Raw genomic sequence first — 25,568 nt, 5'->3', positions numbered from 1 at the left:
GATGTGACCTTCTGAGGGTTATATACCGAGGAAATGTCCTCCAGATCACGGAATAGTCTAAGCGGGAGCAATAAATATTGATAAGGGGATGTGACCTTCTGAGGGTTATATACTGAGGAAATGTCCTCCAGATCACGGAATAGTCTAAGCGGGAGCAATAAATACTGATAAGGGGATGTGACCTTCTGAGGGTTATATACCGAGGAAATGTCCTCCAGATCACGGAATAGTCTAAGCGGGAGCAACAAATACTGATAAGGGGGTGTGCACTTCTGAGGGTTATATACCGAGGAAATGTCCTCCAGATCACGGAATAGTCTAAGCGGGAGCAACAAATACTGATAAGGGGGTGTGCACTTCTGAGGGTTATATACCGAGGAAATGTCCTCCAGACCACGGAATAGTCTATGCGGGAGCAATAAATACTGATAAGGGGGTGTGACCTTCTGAGGGTTATATACCGAGGAAATGTCCTCCAGACCCTGGAATAGTCTATGCGGGAGCAATAAATACTGATAAGGGGATGTGACCTTCTGAGGGTTATATACCGAGGAAATGTCCTCCAGACCCCGGAATAGTCTATGAGGGAGCAAGAAATACTGATAAGGGGGTGTGCACTTATGAGGGTTATATACCGAGGAAATGTCCTCCAGACCACGGAATAGTCTATGCGGGAGCAATAAATACTGATAAGGGGATGTGACCTTCTGAGGGTTATATACCGAGGAAATGTCCTCCAGACCCCGGAATAGTCTATGAGGGAGCAAGAAATACTGATAAGGGGGTGTGCACTTCTGAGGGTTATATACCGAGGAAATGTCCTCCAGACCACGGAATAGTCTATGCGGGAGCAATAAATACTGATAAGGGGGTGTGACCTTCTGAGGGTTATATACCGAGGAAATGTCCTCCAGACCCTGGAATAGTCTATGCGGGAGCAATAAATACTGATAAGGGGATGTGACCTTCTGAGGGTTATATACCGAGGAAATGTCCTCCAGACCCCGGAATAGTCTATGCGGGAGCAATAAATACTGATAAGGGGGTGTGCACTTATGAGGGTTATATACCGAGGAAATGTCCTCCAGATCACGGAATAGTCTAAGCGGGAGCAATAAATACTGATAAGGGGATGTGACCTTCTGAGGGTTATATACAGAGGAAATGTCCTCCAGACCACGGAATAGTCTAAGCGGGAGCAATAAATACTGATAAGGGGATGTGACCTTCTGAGGGTTATATACAGAGGAAATGTCCTCCAGACCCCGGAATAGTCTAAGCGGGAGCAATAAATACTGATAAGGGGATGTGACCTTCTGAGGGTTATATACAGAGGAAATGTCCTCCAGACCCCGGAATAGTCTATGCGGGAGCAATAAATACTGATAAGGGGGTGTGACCTTCTGAGGGTTATATACTGAGGAAATGTCCTCCAGACCCCGGAATAGTCTAAGCAGGATCAATAAATACTGATAAGGGGATGTGACCTTCTGAGAGTTATATACCGAGGAAATGTCCTCCAGACCCCGGAATAGTCTAAGCGGGAGCAATAAATACTGATAAGGGGGTGTGCACTTCTGAGGGTTATATACCGAGGAAATGTCCTCCAGATCACGGAATAGTCTATGCGGTGTGAAGGGTTAATACTAAAATCAAAGCTGAAGTTTCGTTTTATCCATTCTCTGAAGGTTTCGTTTCTCCATTTTCGTAGCTGTAAGATAAATTTTTGTAATTGGGATGGGCTGTCATGAAACCAGACTGTTCCCATCAGGTGCAAGACAAGGGAACCGGGGGTGTACTATTCTGAAGAATATGCCACTGTACTACTTTCTATGACGGACATATATGTAGTTTCCGGTTTTCTTGCAATATTATTGGCTTATAAAGTGAAATGATGTTATTGGTAGTTAAGAACTTTGCATAATTAAGCGAAATATTATAAAAGAAGTGACTAAAATAAAGGGACTTAGTGATCTGTCTCGATCCTCCCTTACAGAGACCCCAGTCTCTGTATGGTCATTTCAGTTGCTAGCAACACTCTGTACAATAATTTGGACATCACTGGCTCAACCGTGAAGGGTTAATTTAGCCCTCCCTAAATAGCTCCCCCGACAGCGGGAGCAATAAATACTGATAATGGGATGTGCACTTCTGAGGGTTATATACAGAGGAAATGTCCTCCAGACCCCGGAATAGTGAAAGCAGGAGCAATAAATACTGATAAGGGGATGTGACCTTCTGAGGGTTATATACCGAGGAAATGTCCTCCAGACCCCGGAATAGTCTATGCGGGAGCAATAAATACTGATAAGGGGGTGTGACCTTCTGAGGGTTATATACCGAGGAAATGTCCTCCAGACCCAGGAATAGTCTAAGCGGGAGCAATAAATACTGATAAGGGGATGTGACCTTCTGAGGGTTATATACTGAGGAAATGTCCTCCAGACCCCGGAATAGTCTATGCGGGAGCAATAAATACTGATAAGGGGGTGTGACCTTCTGAGGGTTATATACTGAGGAAATGTCCTCCAGACCCCGGAATAGTCTATGCGGGAGCAATAAATACTGATAAGGGGGTGTGACCTTCTGAGGGTTATATACTGAGGAAATGTCCTCCAGACCCCGGAATAGTCTATGCGGGAGCAATAAACACTGATAAGGGGGTGTGACCTTCTGAGGGTTATATACCGAGGAAATGTCCTCCAGACCCAGGAATAGTCTAAGCGGGAGCAATAAATACTGATAAGGGGATGTGTACTTCTGAGGGTTATATACAGAGGAACTGTCCTCCAGACCTCGGAATAGTCTATGCGGGAGCAATAAACACTGATAAGGGGGTGTGACCTTCTGAGGGTTATATACCGAGGAAATGTCCTCCAGACCACGGAATAGTCTATGCGGGAGCAATAAATACTGAATAAGGGGGTGTGCACTTCTGAGGGTTATATACCGAGGAAATGTCCTCCAGACCCCGGAATAGTCTATGCGGGAGCAATAAATACTGATAAGGGGGTGTGACCTTCTGAGGGTTATATACTGAGGAAATGTCCTCCAGACCCCGGAATAGTCTATGCGGGAGCAATAAATACTGAATAAGGGGATGTGACCTTCTGAGGGTTATATACAGAGGAAATGTCCTCCAGACCACGGAATAGTCTATGCGGGAGCAATAAATACTGATAAGGGGATGTGACCTTCTGAGGGTTATATACTGAGGAAATGTCCTCCAGACCACGGAATAGTCTATGCGGGAGCAATAAATACTGAATAAGGGGGTGTGCACTTCTGAGGGTTATATACCGAGGAAATGTCCTCCAGACCACGGAATAGTCTATGCGGGAGCAATAAATACTGAATAAGGGGGTGTGCACTTCTGAGGGTTATATACCGAGGAAATGTCCTCCAGACCCCGGAATAGTTTATGCGGGAGCAATAAATACTGATAAGGGGGTGTGACCTTCTGAGGGTTATATACCGAGGAAATGTCCTCCAGACCCCGGAATAGTCTATGCGGGAGCAATAAATACTGATAAGGGGGTGTGCACTTCTGAGGGTTATATACCGAGGAAATGTCCTCCAGACCACGGAATAGTCTATGCGGGAGCAATAAATACTGATAAGGGGATGTGACCTTCTGAGGGTTATATACAGAGGAAATGTCCTCCAGACCACGGAATAGTGAAAGCAGGAGCAATAAATACTGATAAGGGGATGTGACCTTCTGAGGGTTATATACTGAGGAAATGTCCTCCAGACCCCGGAATAGTGTAAGCGGGAGCAATAAATACTGATAAGGGGATGTGCACTTCTGAGGGTTATATACCGAGGAAATGTCCTCCAGACCACGGAATAGTCTATGCGGGAGCAATAAATACTGAATAAGGGGGTGTGCACTTCTGAGGGTTATATACCGAGGAAATGTCCTCCAGACCACGGAATAGTCTATGCGGGAGCAATAAATACTGATAAGGGGGTGTGACCTTCTGAGGGTTATATACCGAGGAAATGTCCTCCAGACCACGGAATAGTCTATGCGGGAGCAATAAATACTGATAAGGGGATGTGACCTTCTGAGGGTTATATACAGAGGAAATGTCCTCCAGACCACGGAATAGTCTATGCGGGAGCAATAAATACTGATAAGGGGATGTGACCTTCTGAGGGTTATATACTGAGGAAATGTCCTCCAGACCCCGGAATAGTGTAAGCGGGAGCAATAAATACTGATAAGGGGATGTGCACTTCTGAGGGTTATATACCGAGGAAATGTCCTCCAGACCACGGAATAGTCTATGCGGGAGCAATAAATACTGAATAAGGGGGTGTGCACTTCTGAGGGTTATATACCGAGGAAATGTCCTCCAGACCACGGAATAGTCTATGCGGGAGCAATAAATACTGATAAGGGGGTGTGACCTTCTGAGGGTTATATACCGAGGAAATGTCCTCCAGACCCCGGAATAGTCTATGCGGGAGCAATAAATACTGATAAGGGGATGTGACCTTCTGAGGGTTATATACCGAGGAAATGTCCTTCAGACCCTGGAGTAGCCTATGCGGGATCAATAAATACTGATAAGGGGGTGTGACCTTCTGAGGGTTATATATAGAGGAAATGTCCTCCAGATCCCGGAATAGTCTAAGCGGGAGCAATAAATACTGATAAGGGGATGTGTACTTCTGAGGGTTATATACAGAGGACATGTCCACCAGACTGCGGAAGAAGCAAGAGGGTGAAACGCGCATCGGGGTGCGGGGGTTTGTGCACTGGACCAGGATCACCACGGCAGTTTGGCTAAGTTATTTATAAGATATACCGCTATTATGGGTTTCTTTATTTTTGGAAGTAACTGTTTCTATGGGTATTTTTTAAATAGACCCTTTCTAGGCACTGGCACTTTACATATAACTTTTGATCTGGCAACCCATGGTAGGATTGCCTTTAAGGGACAGTGATGTAGGAGATTTCCAGCGGTGGTGTGGGGGAATATATCAGTAATGTGTATACCAGAATATATTGTATTACCTTATGTGTACTATGTGGATGATTAAGTGGTGTACTCCAATAGGAATATTGTCATTATTGTTTCCCATCTTTTTCCTTGGTCTATGCATTTGCCCCCTTGGGGTATGTTATGATAATATGGACATGTAGCCTTGTATATTTATTCTTTTGTACCCAATAAAATTGTGTGATTTTATTACATAGATATTTTGGTTCGCTTCATTTTGGGTAAATTAGTTACATCTTTTTGCCCACAAGTGTATGTTGTTGTGGTTGAAGTGCCAATTGTACCATTTCTAGGACATCATAGTGTTTTTACCCTGCTGATGAGGGCATGGCCGGTGGTGCAAATGGCCTTTTTGGGGTCATCGGCAGAGTCTTTAAAAAACAACAAGACTGTTAGGGGGACAGTCTGTCTCCCTCTCCCACACCACCTCCTCACCTCGACACCTGTTTTTCAGTGTTCCCCAAGGCTCAGTTCTAGGACCCCTATTCTTCTCCATCTACACCTTCAGCCTGGGACAGCTGATGTAATGGCATGGTTTGTAATCTCATCACTACGCTGATGACACGCTCATCTACCCATCTGTACCTGACATCACCTCCTACTGACCAAAATCACACCTTTTCCCGCCTAATCATCCTGTAGGCGGCGCCTGATTATTGCTTTTGCTTCCTTGATAGGCCTTCTTGGTGCCTACATGGTGGCTCGCTGTACTCAGGTCCAGTACCTTGTACTCAGCCGTGCTTCCCAGCACGCGCTCTGCTCGGTCTTGTACTCAGCCGTGCATCCCAGCACGCGCTCTGCTCGGTCTTGTACTCAGCCGTGCATCCCAGCACGCGCTCTGCTCGGTCTTGTACTCAGCCGTGCATCCCAGCACGCGCTCTGCTCGGTCTTGTACTCAGCCGTGCATCCCAGCACGCGCTCTGCTCGGTCTTGTACTCAGCCGTGCATCCCAGCACGCGCTCTGCTCGGTCTTGTACTCAGCCGTGCATCCCAGCACGCGCTCTGCTCGGTCTTGTACTCAGCCGTGCATCCCAGCACGCGCTCTGCTCGGTCTTGTACTCAGCCGTGCATCCCAGCAGGCGCTCTGCTCGGTCTTGTACTCAGCCGTGCATCCCAGCAGGCGCTCTGCTCGGTCTTGTACTCAGCCGTGCATCCCAGCAGGCGCTCTGCTCGGTCTTGTACTCAGCCGTGCATCCCAGCAGGCGCTCTGCTCGGTCTTGTACTCAGCCCTGCTTCCCAGCACGCGTTCTGCTCTGTCTTGTACTCAGCCCTGCTTCCCAGCACGCGTTCTGCTCTGTCTTGTACTCAGCCCTGCTTCCCAGCACGCGTTCTGCTCTGTCTTGTACTCAGCCCTGCTTCCCAGCACGCGTTCTGCTCTGTCTTGTACTCAGCCCTGCTTCCCAGCACGCGTTCTGCTCTGTCTTGTACTCAGCCCTGCTTCCCAGCACGCGTTCTGCTCTGTCTTGTACTCAGCCCTGCTTCCCAGCACGCGTTCTGCTCTGTCTTGTACTCAGCCCTGCTTCCCAGCACGCGTTCTGCTCTGTCTTGTACTCAGCCCTGCTTCCCAGCACGCGTTCTGCTCTGTCTTGTACTCAGCCCTGCTTCCCAGCACGCGTTCTGCTCTGTCTTGTACTCAGCCCTGCTTCCCAGCACGCGTTCTGCTCTGTCTTGTACTCAGCCCTGCTTCCCAGCACGCGCTCTGCTCTGTCTTGTACTCAGCTGTGCATCCCAGCACGCGCTCTGCCCTGTACTCAGCCCTGCTTCCCAGCACGCGCTCTGCTCTGTCTTGTACTCAGCTGTGCATCCCAGCACGCGCTCTGCTCTGTCTTGTACTCAGCTGTGCATCCCAGCACGCGCTCTGCTCTGTCTTGTACTCAGCTGTGCATCCCAGCACGCGCTCTGCCCTGTACTCAGCCCTGCTTCCCAGCACGCGCTCTGCTCTGTCTTGTACTCAGCCGTGCATCCCAGCACGCGCTCTGCTCTGTCTTGTACTCAGCCCTGCTTCCCAGCACACGCTCTGCTCTGTCTTGTACTCAGCCCTGCTTCCCAGCACGCGCTCTGCTCTGTCTTGTACTCAGCTGTGCATCCCAGCACGCGCTCTGCTCTGTCTTGTACTCAGCTGTGCATCCCAGCACGCGCTCTGCTCTGTCTTGTACTCAGCTGTGCATCCCAGCACGCGCTCTGCTCTGTCTTGTACTCAGCTGTGCATCCCAGCACGCGCTCTGCCCTGTACTCAGCCCTGCTTCCCAGCACGCGCTCTGCTCTGTCTTGTACTCAGCCGTGCATCCCAGCACGCGCTCTGCTCTGTCTTGTACTCAGCTGTGCATCCCAGCACGTGCTCTGCTCTGTCCTGTACTCAGCCCTGCTTCCCAGCACGCACTCTGCTCTGTCTTGTACTCAGCTGTGCATCCCAGCACGCGCTCTGCTCTGTCTTGTACTCAGCAGTGCTTCCCAGCACGCGCTCTGCTCTGTCTTGTACTCAGCAGTGCTTCCCAGCACGCGCTCTGCTCTGTCTTGTACTCAGCCGTGCATCCCAGCACGCGCTCTGCTCTGTCCTGTACTCAGCCGTGCATCCCAGCACGCGCTCTGCTCTGTCCTGTACTCAGCCGTGCATCCCAGCACGCGCTCTGCTCTGTCCTGTACTCAGCCGTGCATCCCAGCACGCGCTCTGCTCTGTCCTGTACTCAGCCGTGCATCCCAGCACGCGCTCTGCCCTGTACTCAGCCCTGCTTCCCAGCACGCGCTCTGCTCTGTCTTGTACTCAGCCGTGCATCCCAGCACGCGCTCTGCTCTGTCTTGTACTCAGCCCTGCTTCCCAGCACACGCTCTGCTCTGTCTTGTACTCAGCCCTGCTTCCCAGCACGCGCTCTGCTCTGTCTTGTACTCAGCTGTGCATCCCAGCACGCGCTCTGCTCTGTCTTGTACTCAGCTGTGCATCCCAGCACGCGCTCTGCTCTGTCTTGTACTCAGCTGTGCATCCCAGCACGCGCTCTGCCCTGTACTCAGCCCTGCTTCCCAGCACGCGCTCTGCTCTGTCTTGTACTCAGCCGTGCATCCCAGCACGCGCTCTGCTCTGTCTTGTACTCAGCTGTGCATCCCAGCACGTGCTCTGCTCTGTCCTGTACTCAGCCCTGCTTCCCAGCACGCGCTCTGCTCTGTCTTGTACTCAGCCGTGCATCCCAGCACGCGCTCTGCTCTGTCCTGTACTCAGCCGTGCATCCCAGCACGCGCTCTGCTCTGTCCTGTACTCAGCCGTGCATCCCAGCACGCGCTCTGCTCTGTCCTGTACTCAGCCGTGCATCCCAGCACGCGCTCTGCTCTGTCCTGTACTCAGCCGTGCATCCCAGCACGCGCTCTGCCCTGTACTCAGCCCTGCTTCCCAGCACGCGCTCTGCTCTGTCTTGTACTCAGCCGTGCATCCCAGCACGCGCTCTGCTTTGTACCCTGGCGTGCTTCACATTACATGTCCTGTACCATCCTGTACCGAGGTGTGCTTCCCAGTACGCGTCCTGCACCATCCTGTACCCTGCGTGCCCCCGTGTACACGCTCTACGCATTTTCGTACCCAGCGTGCCCCCGTCTTCACCCTGCTTAACATGGTCTCTCGTGCCTCCTTCGAGGTGCCACCTGGTTCCAGCAGTCGCGGTACTTCATTCCCCTTGGCCTGCCCCTGACGCTCCCTGTATAGGGGGTGGTCCTCACTAGGTGAGCTCACTCAGGGTGGATTGGTATCACGGTCCAGAGGGTACACTCCAGGAGTCGTCACACGAGCAAAAGGTGGGTGGTTTTGCTGGACTTAAAATACGTGTTATGGAAAAGGTTGAGGTGTACCCCACAAGGCAACATGTCTGCCAGCCAACACATTTATTGTATGGGTATTCCAAGTCTAGGAGACCCGCTCCTTTTTAATGGGACAGTTTTTGTTAAGAGGCCCTCCTCCATGTTTCTTCCAAGGGGGGGGGATTGGGGTTATTGGGGTGAATATGACTTGGTAGCAGGGCAGGCCTTGCAGTAAATGCAACATTTTTTAGGGAAGCCCTCCTTGACATCTCGTGAAAGGGGTATTGGGGTGCATCGTAATTCTTGACAGCCCATCCACTCACTGCATAGGCTATAACAGGTTAGGAGCCCCACTGTTTAACAATGTCCCTTTAAGCAGATTAATGCTGCCCGATGCCCCTCTAAAAATAGGCTCTGTGACTTTAAGAGTCCCGCCTTCAGAAATGAAACAAGATGTGTCTCCTTATGTGTCAACACACCACATGGCCAGGTAGGGTTGTTAAAGGTTACAATGACATTTCACAGTGAATGCATTAGTATTGGTTGGAAAGTAATGTTAAAGTTGAAAAACGCTCCAAAAACGCTGCGTCTGAACATAGCCCAAGTGGGGGAGGAACATTTTGGTCTGGGGTTAATTATTTTGCCTTATATACAAGTCATTAACCTGGAAAGGATGTTCCTTAACACATTTCCCAAGAAAATCTGTTTTGGTTTCGTTTTGGTATGTTTGTTGGTAAAAATGGCATGAAACTCTGAAAAAATTGTTTAAAGCTATGAACTAAGAGACAGGAATGCTTCCAGGGGCGATCCCCATGATGTCCTCTTGTCATTTGAGCAGTGTTTCCATCATTTTCAGACGTTTTTAAAGCCTACAATGACCCCCGGGGGGGGGGGGGGGGTCGCGGTAAAAATGCTCGGGTCTCCCATGGACTTACATTGGGCTCGTTGTTCTGTCCGAGTACCCGAGTATTCCAATTCGCTCGACCCGAACAAAGAGCACCCAAGCATTTTAGTGCTCGCCGATCACTAGCCTGCACCTTTCCAGGGTCCATCTTAAACCATTCTGCTGACGGAAAAAAAAAACAAAAAAAAAAAAAAAAACACTTCTCTAACAAACAGAGTTCTCCCTCAGTCTCTGTAACACCACACAGACATGTTTCTGGTGATTGTCCAAGTATGGCGAGAAAATTAGAATGTCATCGAGGTATATTACAACAAATCTTCCAATGCAGAGAAAATATCATTCATGAAATTTTGAAACACAGCAGGTTCCTTTTTTTTTTTTTTTTCGTATATGTACCTACCTACTGTCAATGTAATGCCTTTATGCATCTGTATCTGTACTTGTTCCTGCCTTGCTGCTGTAATGCTCTGAATTTCCCCATGGTGGGATGATTAAAGGATTATCTTATCTTATCTTAGATAATCCAAAAGGCATGACAAGGTTTTCAAACAGACCCTCAGACGTTAAAAACGCTGTTTTCCACTCATCACCCTTCCGAATGCGTATCAAATTGTAAGCCCCTCTAAGATCAAGTTTAGAGAACACCCTGGCACCCAGAAGCCGATTATACAGGTCAGGGATGAGTGGAAGTGGGTAAGTATTTCTGTTTGTGGTTCCACTTTTACTCCCCAGCAACATGCCCGCTGTCTTGGGGTCATACTTGACTCCGAGCTTTCCTTCGCCCCCCCACATTCGATCACTGGCTCGCTCTTGTCATCTGCACCTCAAAAACATTTCTAGAATTCGACCTTTTCTTACTTTTGACTCCGCAAAAACTCTTATTCATTCTCGTCTGGACTATTGTAACTCTCTTCTAATCGGTCTCCCTCTTACCAAACTCTCCCCTCTCCAATCCGTCTTGAATGCTGCAGGCAGGATCATATTCCTCACCAATCGTTACACCGATGCCTCTACCTTGTGCCAGTCATTACACTGGCTACCCATCCACTCCAGAATTCAGTATAAATTTATTACCCTCACCCACAAAGCTCTCCATGGCTCAGCACCACCCTACATCTCCTCCCTTGTTTCAGTATACCACCCTACCCGCGCCCTCCGTTCTGCAGATGACCTGAGGTTAGCATCCTCAATAGTCAGAACTTCCCACTCCCGTCTCCAAGACTTTACACGTGCTGCGCCAATTCTTTGGAATGCACTTCCCAGGTCAATACGATTAGTCCCCAATTCCCACTCCCCACAATTTTAAGCATGCCCTGAAAACGCATTTATTCAGACTGGCCTACCGCCTCAACACATTAACCTAATCTATCCCTGTGTGGCACAGCCAAAAGTTTTACCATAACCAGGTTCCCCGCATCATGTTCCCACATGCTTTATGCATCCATTAGCCCTCTGTGTCTGTACTGTTACACACTTAACATTATGGCTGGTCCATACAATCAGGGCAACTGTTACCACCCACCTTTCGTGTCTCCCCCTTTTCCCTCATAGACTGTAAGCTTGCGAGCAGGGCCCTCCTTCCTCTTGGTATCTTTTATGATCTATGTGATTATTGTTATGCTGTAATGTCTATTGTCTGTACAAATCCCCTCTGAAATGTAAAGTGCTGCGGAATATGTCGGCGCTATAGAAATAAGAATACTTAATAATATAATAATATATTTTAACTGTGATCTAGTTTAGTTCTCGGAAATCAAGGCAAGGACGGAGACCCCCATATTTCTTTTTAACAAAGAAAAATCCAGCAGCTACAGGGGAGGAGGAAGGACAGATATGACCCTTCAGTACACTTTAGGCAATTTAGCGCTAGGAATAAGATCAATAGCACAATCATAGGGCCGATGAGGTAGTATCTCCGCCTCTTTTTCCGAGAACACATCTCCAAAGTCCTTCAGGTACCCCGGAAGACCCTCCAGACTAGTGGAGCATATTTGTAAATTTTTTTTTAGACATTTCTCAGAACAGTTGGGGCCCCATTTCACAATCTCCTTCAGACACCAATCAATAACTGGATTGTGAATCTGCAGCCATGGACGCCCCAGTACCAATCCAGCAGGTAAATTATCCAACACAAAACAGGAGATGGATCCAAAGTGGAGAACTCCCACTTGGAGAGTGAAATTTACTGTTGCGCTCGTGACCAAATTGTGAGCCAACGGTGTCTTGTCAAGGGCGATGATTTGAATGGATCTTTCTAAACTAACTGTCCCTAAGCATAACTTCAGAACCAGTCCTGAATCAATAAAGTTAGCAGCAGACCCACAGTCAATGAACGACAATGTTGATAACACCTGATTCTCAAAGGAAATCATCATATTTACCAGAACTTTTTTCAGAGGAAGAAAAAGGTACCTGATAGTCTGGGTGACCTCCTTGGTCGTCACCCAGACTCACGTTCTCCCGGTGGTTTGGTGGCTTGAGGACGAGTTGGGCAATTCTTAAAAAATTGTCCAGAGAGACCACAGTATAGACAGAATCCAAGATCTTGTCTCCGTCTTCTCTCCACAACACGAAGACTGGCAACTCTAACCTCAGGTAAACGGACCTGCTCCTGGGAAGTATAACATGTGGCCTGCTGTTCAGCGTCTCTCACGGATTCTGCGGTCCATTCGGATGCCCTGAGTCATGGCTTCTATTGGAGAACAAGGGGCATCATGGAGGACCAGAGCATCCTTGAGTGTCTCGGAAAGGCCTCTTTGGAACTGGCACCTGAGAGCAGCATTGTTCCATAGAACTTAGGCGGACCACTGTCGGAACTCAGTACAGTAGTCCTCAGCTGTGCCACCCCCCTGTGCCAGGTTCATGATCTTAGCCTCCACAACCTTGATTCATATATATCAGACCTAACCTGTCAAAAAAAACATCAACGGAAAACTATCCTGTGGCTTGTGGGGACAAAGAAATGCCCAGGTCTGAGGACCCCCTCGCAGTAGGGACATGATTATTCCCACCAGCTGGAACTCCTCCCCTGACGACCAGGGGCACAGGGTGAAAAATAACTTACAGCTCTCTCTGAAAACCCTAAACTGGTCTTTCTCTCCCGAAAACTTATCAGGGAGAGATATGACAGGTTCAGGAGAGTCCAAATGTACATCAGAGGGTACTGACGCCACAGCCACTGCCGGCAGTGGAGGGCTATGGGAGGTCTTCATCAAGTTATTTATCTGGCCCTACAACTGATATTGCGATGACTCCAAACTCTGGAAATCATTCGCCAGATCCTGAGTCATCTGCATCAAATTCGCCACCTGGTCACAAAGCGTGTGAACAGGATCCATACTGGTGAAAAAGAAAAGCGTAGCGGCCAGACGTAATTTGATGCTTCTCATGGCCAAGCCGTGCAGAGTGATCAGGGAGTCCAAGGTCAGAAGTCAGGAGGGAACCTCAAACAGAAGGAAGAGTCAAAAGCGTAGTCAGGTAACATTCCGAGGTCAGAGTACCGGGAAGTTGAAGTTAACGGATCAGAACTGAAGGGGTTAAACAGGTGGATGGTCAGAATGAAGTCCAAAGTCAGGCAACAGATCAAGCAAACAGAACACAAGGCACAGGAGAGCACTGTGCACAAAGCTCACAAGATGAATGTACGTCTGGCAGTGGTCTGGGAAACGCAGCTCAGCTAAAGGGAATCTGTCACCCCTTTTTTCGAATATGAGCTGCTGGCACCGACATCAGGGGCTTATCTCCAGCATTCGGTAATGCATTCTGTAATGCTGTAGATAAGCCCCCGATGTAACCTGAAAGATAAGAAAAACACGTTACATTATACTCACCGGGGGGCGGTCCGGTCTTGGTCCAATGGGTGTTGCATTCCGGAACCTCCCATCTTCATACGATGCCGTCCTCTTCTTTCCTTCCTGTTGTGGCTCCGGCGCATTGCTCTGCCCTGTTGAGGGCAGAGAAGAATACTGCAGTGTGCAGGCGCCGGACCTCTCCCAGTGCTTGTGCCCTGCAGGACCCTGCTCTGCCCTCAACAGGAGCCCTAGCAGGAGCCACGACAGGAAGCAAAGAAGAGGACGGCATCGTATGAAGATGGGAGGCGCCGGACGTGACGGCGACACCCATCGGACCGGACGCCGGGGTGAGTATAATCTAACTCTTTTTTCTTATCGGTTACATCGGGGGCTTATCTACAGCATTACAGAATGCTGGAGATAAGCCCCTGATGTCGGTGCCGGCAGCTCATATTCGAAAAAAGGGGTGACAGATTCCCTTTAAGAAGCATGGCAATAATAAACACATGAGACAGCTGACGTCCCGCAGTCATAGATTGGCTAGTCGAGCTGTCAAACACAACGACAGCTCAGCACGCACCTGATTCAGACTGGATGACCATGCTGTCAATCACAGTACTGACAGCTTCAGCACGCCCCTGTACCGGATTGGATGACATAGCTGTCAATAACTACATCCCAGACACCCTGAGGGGTGGAACTGCGACAACGCCTTAGGCATTTTGTAATTGCTAGGTCTCTTGAAACCAAGGAAATAAACTGATCACTCGCAGCAATCACCGAGGATTGCGTGAGTTTACTCCACGGTAATGTAACATCGCAGAAGTGTATGGATGACAATCAAATTCATTCCAGAAAATTGTTGCAATGTTTTTTGTCAGTTTTACAGATCACAGAAAGGTTCACAGCCCACGTAACACTGTATGTCTAAGAAATGGAGGCCTACAATATTTTTAAAAGCTTTTTCGAAGTTTTTGGAGATCAGAGAAATATACTACACACTACGGAATAGTTTACGGCTGAGAAATAAAGTGCAGGAAAATGTTTCAACGATTTTTGGGTGTGTTATAGAACACAAAAAAAGACTTCAAAGCCCATAATACGCGAAGGATCAAAATATATTCAATTTTTTGTGTTTCCTGTCCCTATAAGGATAAGAAGCACAACCACCATGGTGCTATCAGGAGCGACGTCCTGGAAAATGCAGCTATATATTTGCCAACGGACTGCACAGGGCTAATACCTGTTTACAAAGTGTATTTAGCCACTCTCCTAGCTCCTGCGACTTTCTCCTTCCCTCAGCTACATGCAGATTGTACGTGATACAGATGATTAGCCCTTAGGGGCTCTTAGTATGATGGCTCACCTTCAGCTCCAGTATCGTCACTACAGGCCTGTGATTCCTTACACTGTGCACACACAGACCAGGAAAAGTACTCTCTCACTTCAATATGGACTGTCAGAGAACTGTGCACTGGCGTCAGTGTGCAGAGCTGGCGATGCCAGTCCTTTTATAACCCCTGACGATGTCACATAGCCAGCCAGTCACAGTACTGCCACAGCCAAGATGGCTACGGCATTACAGTGATGCGCAGGCAATTCATGCATTCTTATTGGATGCGTAACATGCGCCAAAGATTTGGGGTGTGGAATCAAGTTTTACATAGAGCACCGCCCATTAATCACCAAGTAACAAAGCACAGCAACACTCAAGTGACGGCCGAGCTCCCCGACACCTGAGTGACGGCCCAGCATGCTCGCTCATTCCTACCTGCAACCTCTCCTGCAGGTCAGTTTCAGACTGCGCTCCATCTTCTGGATCTTGGTTCAGTGGTAGATACTGGTATCCACTTTGTAGTTCTTCATCTTCCTCTTCCTCCCCACCACTCCACTCTATTGGGGGTTCCTGTGGTTCCCCGAGATCCTCACTCTGGTTTGGCAAGATTCTCTCTGGACCCATTCTCTGCAAAAATACAAGTCATGTAAGAGAATAAGGAAAACACATAAGTAACAAAACCCCAGGAGAGCGAGAAGAGAAAGAAAAGCCAAAGAACGGGAGCTGGGAAAAGCAAAGCATAGCATAGCAGCATAGTAACTGAGCAGAGACAGGAGGGTCAGTGCAGAAATCAGCAACGCAGAAACCGAGCAGAGACAGGAGGGTCAGTGCAGAAATCAGCAGCACGATAACCGAGCAGAGACAGGAGGGTCAGTGCAGAAATCAGCAACGCAGAAACCGAGCAGAGACAGGAGGGTCAGTGCAGAAATCAGCAGCACGATAACCGAGCAGAGACAGGAGGGTCAGTGAAGAAATCAGCAACGCAGAAACCGAGCAGAGACAGGAGGGTCAGTGCAGAAATCAGCAGCACGATAACCGAGCAGAGACAGGAGGGTCAGTGCAGAAATCAGCAACGCAGAAACCCGAGACAGGAGGGTCAGTGCAGAAATCAGCAACACAGAAACCGAGCAGAGACAGGAGGGTCAGTGAAGAAATCAGCAGCACAATAACCGAGCAGAGACAGGAGGGTCAGTGAAGAAATCAGCAGCACAATAACCGAGCAGAGACAGGAGGGTCAGTGCAGAAATCAGCAGCACAATAACCGAGCAGGGACAGGAGGGTCAGTGCAGAAATCAGCAAAGCAGAAACCGAGCACCAACAGAAGGGACAGTGCAGAAATCAGCAACGCAGAAACCGATCAGAGACAGGAGGGTCAGTGCAGAAATCAGCAACACAGAAACCGAGCAGAGACAGGAGGGTCAGTGAAGAAATCAGCAGCACAGTAACCAAGCAGAGACAGGAGGGTCAATGCAGAAATTACAGAAATCAGCAGCACAATAACCGAGCAGAGACAGGAGGGTCCGTACAGAAATCAGCAACACAGTAACCGAGCAGAGACAGGAGGGTCAGTGCAGAAATCAGCAGCACAGTAACTGAGCAGAGGCAGGAGGGTCAGTGCAGAAATCAGCAAAGCAGAAACCAAGCAGCAACAGAAGGGACAGTGCAGAAATCAGCAACGCAGAAACCGAGCAGAGACAGGCGGGTCAGTGCAGAAATCAGCAGCACAATAACCGAGCAGAGACAGAAGGGTCAGTGCAGAAATCAGCAACGCAGAAACCGAGCAGAGACAGGAGGGTCAGTGCAGAAATCAGCAGCACAATAACCGAGCAGAGACAGAAGGGTCAGTGCAGAAATCAGCAGCACAATAACCGAGCAGGGACAGGAGGGTCAGTGCAGAAATTACAGAAATCAGCAGCACAATAACCGAGCAGAGACAGGAGGGTCAGTGCAGAAATCAGCAACGCAGTAACCGAGCAGAGACAGGAGGGTCAGTGCAGAAATCAACAGCACAATAACCGAGCAGGGACAGGAGAGTCAGTGCAGAAATTACAGAAATCAGCAGCACAATAACCGAGCAGAGACAGGAGGGTCAGTGCAGAAATCAGCAACGCAGTAACCGAGCAGAGACAGGAGGGTCAGTGCAGAAATCAGCAACGCAGTAACCGAGCAGAGACAGGAGGGTCAGTGCAGAAATTACAGAAATCAGCAGCACAGTAACCGAGCAGAGACAGGAGGATCAGTACAGAAATCAGCAACGCAGTAACCGAGCAGAGACAGGAGAGTCAGTGCAGAAATTACAGATATCAGCAGCACAATAACCGAGCAGAGACAGGAGGGTCAGTACAGAAATCAGCAGCACAGTAACCGAGCAGAGACAGGAGGGTCAGTGCAGAAATCAGCAACGCAGTAACTGAGCAGAGACAGGAGGGTCAGTGCAGAAAATACAGAAATCAGCAGCACAGTAACCGAGCAGAGACAGGAGGGTCAGTGCAGAAATTACAGAAATCAGCAGCACAATAACTGAGCAGAGACAGGAGGGTCAGTGCAGAAATCAGCAGCACAATAACCGAGCAGAGACAGGAGGGTCAGTGCAGAAATCAGCAGCACAGTAACCGAGCAGAGATAGGAGGGTCAGTGCAGAAATTACAGAAATCAGCAGCACAATAACCGAGCAGAGACAGGAGGGTCAGTACAGAAATCAGCAACGCAGTAACCGAGCAGAGACAGGAGGGTCAGTGCAGAAATTACAGAAATTAGCAGCACAGTAACCGAGCAGAGACAGGAGGGTCAGTACAGAAATCAGCAGCACAGTAACCGAGCAGAGACAGGAGGGTCAGTGCAGAAATTACAGAAATCAGCAGCACAATAACTGAGCAGAGACAGGAGGGTCAGTGCAGAAATCAGCAGCACAATAACCGAGCAGAGACAGGAGGGTCAGTGCAGAAATCAGCAGCACAGTAACCAAGCAGAGACAGGAGGGTCAGTGCAGAAATTACAGAAATCAGCAGCACAATAACCGAGCAGAGACAGGAGGGTCAGTACAGAAATCAGCAACGCAGTAACCGAGCAGAGACAGGAGGGTCAGTGCAGAAATCAGCAACGCAGTAACCGAGCAGAGACAGGAGGGTCAGTGCAGAAATCAGCAAGGCAGTAAACGAGCAGAGACAGGAGGGTCAGTAAAGAAATCAGCAATGCAGTAACCGAGCAGAGACAGGAGGGTCAGTACAGAAATCAGCAGCACAGTAACCGAGCAGAGACAGGAGGGTCAGTGCAGAAATCAGCAACGCACTAACCGAGCAGAGACAGGAGGGTCAGTGCAGAAATCAGCAACACAGAAAACGAACAGAGACAGGAGGGTCAGTGCAGAAATTACAGAAATCAGCAGCACAGTAACCGAGCAGAGACAGGAGGGTCAGTGCAGAAATCAGCAGCACAATAACCGAGCAGAGACAGGAGGGTCAGTGCAGAAATCAGCAGCACAGAAACCGAACAGAGACAGGAGGGTCAGTGCAGAAATCAGCAGCACAGTAACCGAGCAGAGACAGGAGGGTCAGTGCAGAAATCAGCAGCACAATAACTGAGCAGAGACAGGAGCGTCAGTGCAGAAATCAGCAGCACAATAACCGAGCAGAGACAGGAGGGTCAGTGCAGAAATTACAGAAATCAGCAGCACAATAACCGAGCAGAGACAGGAGGGTCAGTGCAGAAATTACAGAAATCAGCAGCACAGTAACCGAGCAGAGACAGGAGGGTCAGTACAGAAATCAGCAACGCATTAAACGAGCAGAGATAGAAGGGTCAGTGCAGAAATCAGCAACGCAGTAACCGAGCAGAGACAGGAGGGTCAGTGCAGAAATTACAGAAATCAGCAGCACAGTAACCGAGCAGAGACAGGAGGGTCAGTACAGAAATCAGCAACGCAGTAACCGAGCAGAGACAGGAGGGTCAGTGCAGAAATCAGCAACGCAGTAACCGAGCAGAGACAGGAGGGTCAGTGCAGAAATCAGCAACGCAGTAAACGAGCAGAGACAGGAGGGTCAGTAAAGAAATCAGCAAAGCAGTAACCGAGCAGAGACAGGAGGGTCAGTGCAGAAATCAGCAACGCAGTAAACGAGCAGAGACAGGAGGGTCAGTACAGAAATCAGCAGCACAGTAACCGAGCAGAGACAGGAGGGTCAGTGCAGAAATCAGCAACGCACTAACCGAGCAGAGACAGGAGGGTCAGTGCAGAAATCAGCAACACAGAAACCGAACAGAGACAGGAGGATCAGTGCAGAAATTACAGAAATCAGCAGCACAATAACCGAGCAGAGACAGGAGGGTCAGTGCAGAAATTACAGAAATCAGCAGCACAGTAACCGAGCAGAGACAGGAGGGTCAGTACAGAAATCAGCAACGCATTAAACGAGCAGAGATAGAAGGGTCAGTGCAGAAATCAGCAACACAGTAACCAAGCAGAGACAGGAGGGTCAGTGCAGAAATTACAGAAATCAGCAGCACAGTAACCGAGCAGAGACAGGAGGGTCAGTACAGAAATCAGCAACGCAGTAACCGAGCAGAGACAGGAGGGTCAGTGCAGAAATCAGCAACGCAGTAACCGAGCAGAGACAGGAGGGTCAGTGCAGAAATCAGCAACGCAGTAAACGAGCAGAGACAGGAGGGTCAGTAAAGAAATCAGCAAAGCAGTAACCGAGCAGAGACAGGAGGGTCAGTGCAGAAATCAGCAACGCAGTAAACGAGCAGAGACAGGAGGGTCAGTACAGAAATCAGCAGCACAGTAACCGAGCAGAGACAGGAGGGTCAGTGCAGAAATCAGCAACACACTAACCGAGCAGAGACAGGAGGGTCAGTGCAGAAATCAGCAACACAGAAACCGAACAGAGACAGGAGGATCAGTGCAGAAATTACAGAAATCAGCAGCACAGTAACCGAGCAGAGACAGGAGGGTCAGTGCAGAAATCAGCAGCACAATAACCGAGCAGAGACAGGAGGGTCAGTGAAGAAATCAGCAACACAGTAACCGAGCAGAGACAGGAGGGTCAGTGCAGAAATCAGCAGCACAATAACCGAGCAGAGACAGGAGGGTCAGTGCAGAAATCAGCAGCACAGAAACCGAACAGAGACAGGAGGGTCAGTGCAGAAATTACAGAAATCAGCAGCACAATAACCGAGCAGAGACAGGAGGGTCAGTACAGAAATCAGCAGCACAATAACCGAGCAGAGACAGGAGGGTCAGTGCAGAAATCAGCAGCACAATAACTGAGCAGAGACAGGAGGGTCAGTGCAGAAATCAGCAGCACAGTAACCGAGCAGAGACAGGAGGGTCAGTGCAGAAATCAGCAGCACAGTAACCGAGCAGAGACAGGAGGGTCAGTGCAGAAATCAGCAGCACAATAACTGAGCAGAGACAGGAGCGTCAGTGCAGAAATCAGCAGCACAATAACCGAGCAGAGACAGGAGGGTCAGTGCAGAAATTACAGAAATCAGCAGCACAGTAACCGAGCAGAGACAGGAGGGTCAGAGCAGAAATCAGCAACGCAGTAAACGAGCAGAGACAGGAGGGTCAGTGCAGAAATCAGCAACACAGTAACCGAGCAGAGACAGGAGGGTCAGTGCAGAAATCAGCAACGCAGTAAACTAGCAGAGACAGAAGGGTCAGTGCAGAAATCAGCAACGCACTAACCGAGCAGAGACAGGAGGGTCAGTACAGAAATCAGCAGCACAGTAACCGAGCAGAGACAGGAGGGTCAGTGCAGAAATCAGCAGCACAGTAACCGAGCAGAGACAGAAGGGTCAGTGCAGAAATCAGCAACGCAGTAACCGACCAGAGACAGGAGGGTCAGTGCAGAAATTACAGAAATCAGCAGCACAGTAACCGAGCAGAGACAGGAGGGTCAGTGCAGAAATCAGCAACGCATTAAACGAGCAGAGACAGGAGGGTCAGTGCAGAAATCAGCAGCACAGAAACCGAACAGAGACAGGAGGGTCAGTGCAGAAATCAGCAGCACAGTAACCGAGCAGAGACAGGAGGGTCAGTGCAGAAATCAGCAGCACAATAACTGAGCAGAGACAGGAGCGTCAGTGCAGAAATCAGCAGCACAATAACCGAGCAGAGACAGGAGGGTCAGTGCAGAAATCAGCAACACAGTAACCGAGCAGAGACAGGAGGGTCAGTGCAGAAATTACAGAAATCAGCAGCACAGTAACCGAGCAGAGACAGGAGGGTCAGTGCAGAAATCAGCAGCACAATAACCGAGCAGAGACAGGAGGGTCAGTACAGAAATCAGCAACACAGTAACCAAGCAGAGACAGGAGGGTCAGTACAGAAATTACAGAAATCAGCAGCACAGTAACCGAGCAGAGACAGGAGGGTCAGTACAGAAATCAGCAGCACAGTAACCGAGCAGAGACAGGAGGGTCAGAGCAGAAATCAGCAAAGCAGTAAACGAGCAGAGACAGGAGGGTCAGTGCAGAAATCAGCAACACAGTAACCGAGCAGAGACAGGAGGGTCAGTGCAGAAATCAGCAACGCAGTAAACTAGCAGAGACAGAAGGGTCAGTGCAGAAATCAGCAACGCTCTAACCGAGCAGAGACAGGAGGGTCAGTACAGAAATCAGCAGCACAGTAACCGAGTAGAGACAGGAGGGTCAGTGCAGAAATCAGCAGCACAGTAACCGAGCAGAGACAGAAGGGTCAGTGCAGAAATCAGCAACGCAGTAACCGACCAGAGACAGGAGGGTCAGTGCAGAAATTACAGAAATCAGCAGCACAGTAACCGAGCAGAGACAGGAGGGTCAGTGCAGAAATCAGCAACGCATTAAACGAGCAGAGACAGGAGGGTCAGTGCAGAAATCAGCAGCACAGAAACCGAACAGAGACAGGCGGGTCAGTGCAGAAATTACAGAAATCAGCAGCACAATAACCGAGCAGAGACAGGAGGGTCAGTGCAGAAATCAGCAACGCAGTAACCGAGCAGAGACAGGAGGGTCAGTGCAGAAATCAGCAACACAGTAACCGAGCAGAGACAGGCGGGTGTCACGGGGGCTTAGTTCAACTAAGGCTGAAATACCCGGGGCCCCTGTGGTGTCCCTTTACTAGGGGAAACCCTGTCTGACCCTCAACCCAGGGTTTTTGCTGAAGGTGCAAATGCCTGAGCCTCCGACCTTTCCTTATCTCCTGCTCAGCCCTGCACTTAACCCTCCACCCTCCACCCAGTGAGAAGTCACACCACCAAAGCTCCCACACAAATAATGACAGACAGGGAGAACTTAAACTGCACTGCGCCGCACACACAGAGGAATATACAGTAATGTGAACAGGGCACAACTAAACACAAATATGGGAAGGAGAAAGGATAACGACGGATCATACGACACCAGATAAGAATCTCTCTCTCTTGAACACCTCCACTCCAGACCGGAACCACTTGGTATGAAACACAAGCTATAATCGGCGACGCCCATATGCCAGTATGACTATTTAAAGACCGTGGGCGTGACTAACCATCCAACCTGGTCTCCAGCAGGATTAACCCCCGAGAGCCTGAAGATCAGGCCAGCGCCACTGAGGCTATAGTGGCTGGAGGTGGAACTACCTCTGCCTGCCGGATGCTGTGGTGTGAACAGCGTCCGACATGACAGTACCCCGTCTTCTACGAGGGACCCCAGGGCCCTCAAGACTCATAGGACCCGGCTTGTCCGGATGACGACGGTGAAAAGAACTGACCAGCCGATCCGCATGTATGTCTGAGGCTGGAACCCAAGACCTCTCCTCTGGACCATACCCCCGCCAGTGCACCAAATACTGAAGAGTACGGCGTACTACTCGAGAGTCCACTACCTTGGCGACCTCGAACTCTAACTCGCCATCCACCATGACTGGAGGTGGCATCGGCGTCGTGTCCACCAAGCCTACCACCTTTTTCAATAAAGCCCTGTGAAACACGTTGTGTATCTTGTACACCGCGGGAAGTTCCAACCGATAAGCTACTGGGTTAATGATGGCCGAAATCCTAAAAGGCCCAATAAACCTTGGACCCAGTTTTAAAGAAGGGATTTTGAGTTTTATGTTCTTCGTAGCTAACCACACCCATTCACCCACACACAGGTCCGGACCTGGCACGCGTCTACTGTCAGCCACCCGTTTGTACCTGGCACTCATGCTCAACAAACGCTGTTTCACCCGCCTCCAGACTGATGACAATTGGGCTCCTAGCTGATCCTCCTCCGGGACACCCCCGGAGTCACCCTGACGTAAGGTACAAAACTGAGGATGTTGACCGTACACACAAAAGAATGGAGACTCTCCTGATGACTCTTGGCGGTGATTATTTAATGCGAATTCGGCCAGAGGAAGGAAAGTAGACCACTCCTCCTGGTTGTCGGACACAAAGCATCGTAAATACTGTTCTAGATTTTGGTTCATGCGCTCAGTTTGTCCATTAGACTGTGGATGAAACGCCGATGAATGTGACAACTTGATCCCCAACCTTGAGCAAAAAGCTTTCCAAAACCTCGCCACAAATTGCGTACCCCTATCAGATACTATGTCAGACGGTACTCCGTGGAGTCTGACCACCTCCTTCACAAATACCTGAGCCAACGTCTTAGCATTGGGCAAAGAGGACAACGCCACAAAATGCGCCATCTTTGAAAAACGGTCAACCACCACCAGGATGACCGTGTTCCCCGCCGAGGCTGGCAAGTCAGTGATGAAATCCATGGAGATTTCTGTCCATGGCCTATTGGGTACCCCCAGAGGCTGTAGCGTGCCAGCAGGACGGGTTCGGGGTGACTTAGCCCTAGCGCACGTGATGCAAGCTGCCACGTACGAGAAAACGTCCTGCCGGATTTTGGGCCACCAGAAACGACGCGATACCAGCTCTAAGGTGCCCTTCACCCCTGGGTGACCAGCCAGTACCGAATCGTGGTGTTCCTTCAACACCTTAGGCCGAAGATGCAGGGGTACAAATGATTTGTTGGCGGGAAGTCCTGGTGGTACCTCCTCTTAGGCCTCGGCAATCTCCGCCTCCACCTCAGTCGTGAGAGCCGAGACCACTACCCCTTTCTGGAGGATGGGTACCGGCTCTTCCCGAGGTTCTCCCCCCGGAAAACACCTAGACAAAGCATCCGCCTTGGTGTTTTTAGCCCCGGGACGGTACGTCACAAGAAAATTGAAACGAGTAAAAAACAATGCCCAGCGAGCCTGCCTAGGAGACAGACGCTTGGCCGACTCCAGGTAGAGCAGATTCTTATGGTCGGTGATAACTGTGACCTGGTGAGCCGCCCCCTCCAAGAAGTGTCGCCATTCCTCAAAAGCCAGTTTGATGGCCAACAACTCCCTGTTGCCGATATCATAATTCCGTTCGGCTGGCGACAACTTCTTGGAGAAGTAGGCGCATGGATGCATCTCGCTCAAGGACGAGCCTTGAGACAGTACTGCCCCCACTCCCACCTCCGACGCATCAACCTCTACCACAAAAGGTTTAGACACGTCTGGTTGCACCAGAATGGGGGCTGAAGCAAAACTATTCTTCAGACGCTCAAATGCACGTATAGCCACCTCAGGCCAGTTCGCCAGATCGGCACCCTTTTTTGTCATGTCCGTGAGCGGTTTGGCGACAGTCGAAAAGTGTTTTATAAATTTCCTATAATAATTCGCAAACCCAAGGAACCGCTGGAGTGCTTTCAGACTCTCCGGCCTCTCCCATTGCAACACCGCTTGCACCTTAGCGGTGTCCATTTTAAAACCAGCTGCGGACACAATATATCCCAAAAAGGGCAACTCCTGGACAAAAAATAAACATTTTTCCAGCTTAGCATAGAGCTGGTTCTCCCGGAGCAACTGTAACACCTGCCTAACATGCTGCAAATGAGTGTCCCGATCGCTAGAATAAATGAGGATATCATCCAGGTATACAATCACAAATCTCCCCAGGACATGAGCAAAGACATCATTAATAAAATGTTGGAAAACGGCAGGCGCGGTGGTCAACCCAAACGGCATAACCAGACTCTCAAAATGACCCTCAGGAGTGTTAAACGCCGTCTTCCACTCATCCCCCTGACGGACCCTTATGAGGTTATACGCCCCCCTGAGGTCCAGCTTGGAAAACCATTTTGCCCCCGCTACCTGGTTGAACAAATCCGGGATCAACGGCATTGGGTAGGGATCACGGATAGTAATCTGGTTTAACTCTCTGAAATCCAGACACGGGCGTAACCCCCCATCTTTCTTCTTAATGAAGAAAAACCCCGCGGCTACAGGCGAGGACGAAGGCCGGATGTGACCTTTGCTCAGACTCTCCGCGATGTAGTCTTTCAGAGCTTGTCTCTCAGGACCAGAAATATTAAACATCCTGGCCTTAGGTAATTTGGCCCCGGGTTTTAACCTAATAGCACAGTCATAGGCTCTATGTGGAGGCAGTTCTGAGCAACCCTTCTCAGAGAAAACATCCGCGAAATCCTGCAAAGCCTCCGGCAGGCTGGGCGTCACGGCGGACACACATGTGGCCAAGCAATTGTCTTGGCAGAAACCACTCCATTGTACTATGTCCTGAGTTTTCCAATCAATTACCGGGTTGTGCCTGGACAGCCATGGAAAACCCAGGACCATTTGAGCTGGGAGATTACGGAGGACCCTACATGTAACCGACTCAGAATGTAGGACCCCAATGTGGAGTTTCACCTCTGCCACAAACTCAGTAATCTCCCCTTGAGGGAGGGGAACAGCATTAATGGTCACC

At 49.7% G+C, this 25,568-nt stretch overlaps 1 protein-coding gene across 4 annotated transcripts in view; it reads right to left on the bottom strand.

Annotated features, from left to right (window-relative positions):
- Positions 1-25,568, bottom strand: part of MEA1 (male-enhanced antigen 1) — a 39,702-nt gene that overhangs the window by 5,683 nt on the left and 8,451 nt on the right. For 3 of the 4 annotated variants that reach the window (XM_073558986.1, XM_073558987.1, XM_073558983.1), the window contains exon 2: positions 15,259-15,450. In XM_073558986.1, the coding sequence (XP_073415087.1) occupies positions 15,259-15,447 (189 nt within the window). In that variant the 5' untranslated portion in view covers positions 15,448-15,450. Of the gene's footprint in view, positions 1-15,258; positions 15,451-22,200; positions 22,303-25,568 lie in introns of those variants that run through there. The other variant, XM_073558984.1, reaches the window with a different exon arrangement.

The sequence above is a fragment of the Dendrobates tinctorius genome, unplaced genomic scaffold (assembly GCF_039654945.1).
Source record: "Dendrobates tinctorius isolate UK_male_01 unplaced genomic scaffold, ASM3965494v1 ptg000264l, whole genome shotgun sequence".
NCBI classification, from domain to species: Eukaryota; Metazoa; Chordata; class Amphibia; order Anura; family Dendrobatidae; genus Dendrobates; species Dendrobates tinctorius.
This window is presented reverse-complemented; position numbering and strand designations above follow the sequence as displayed.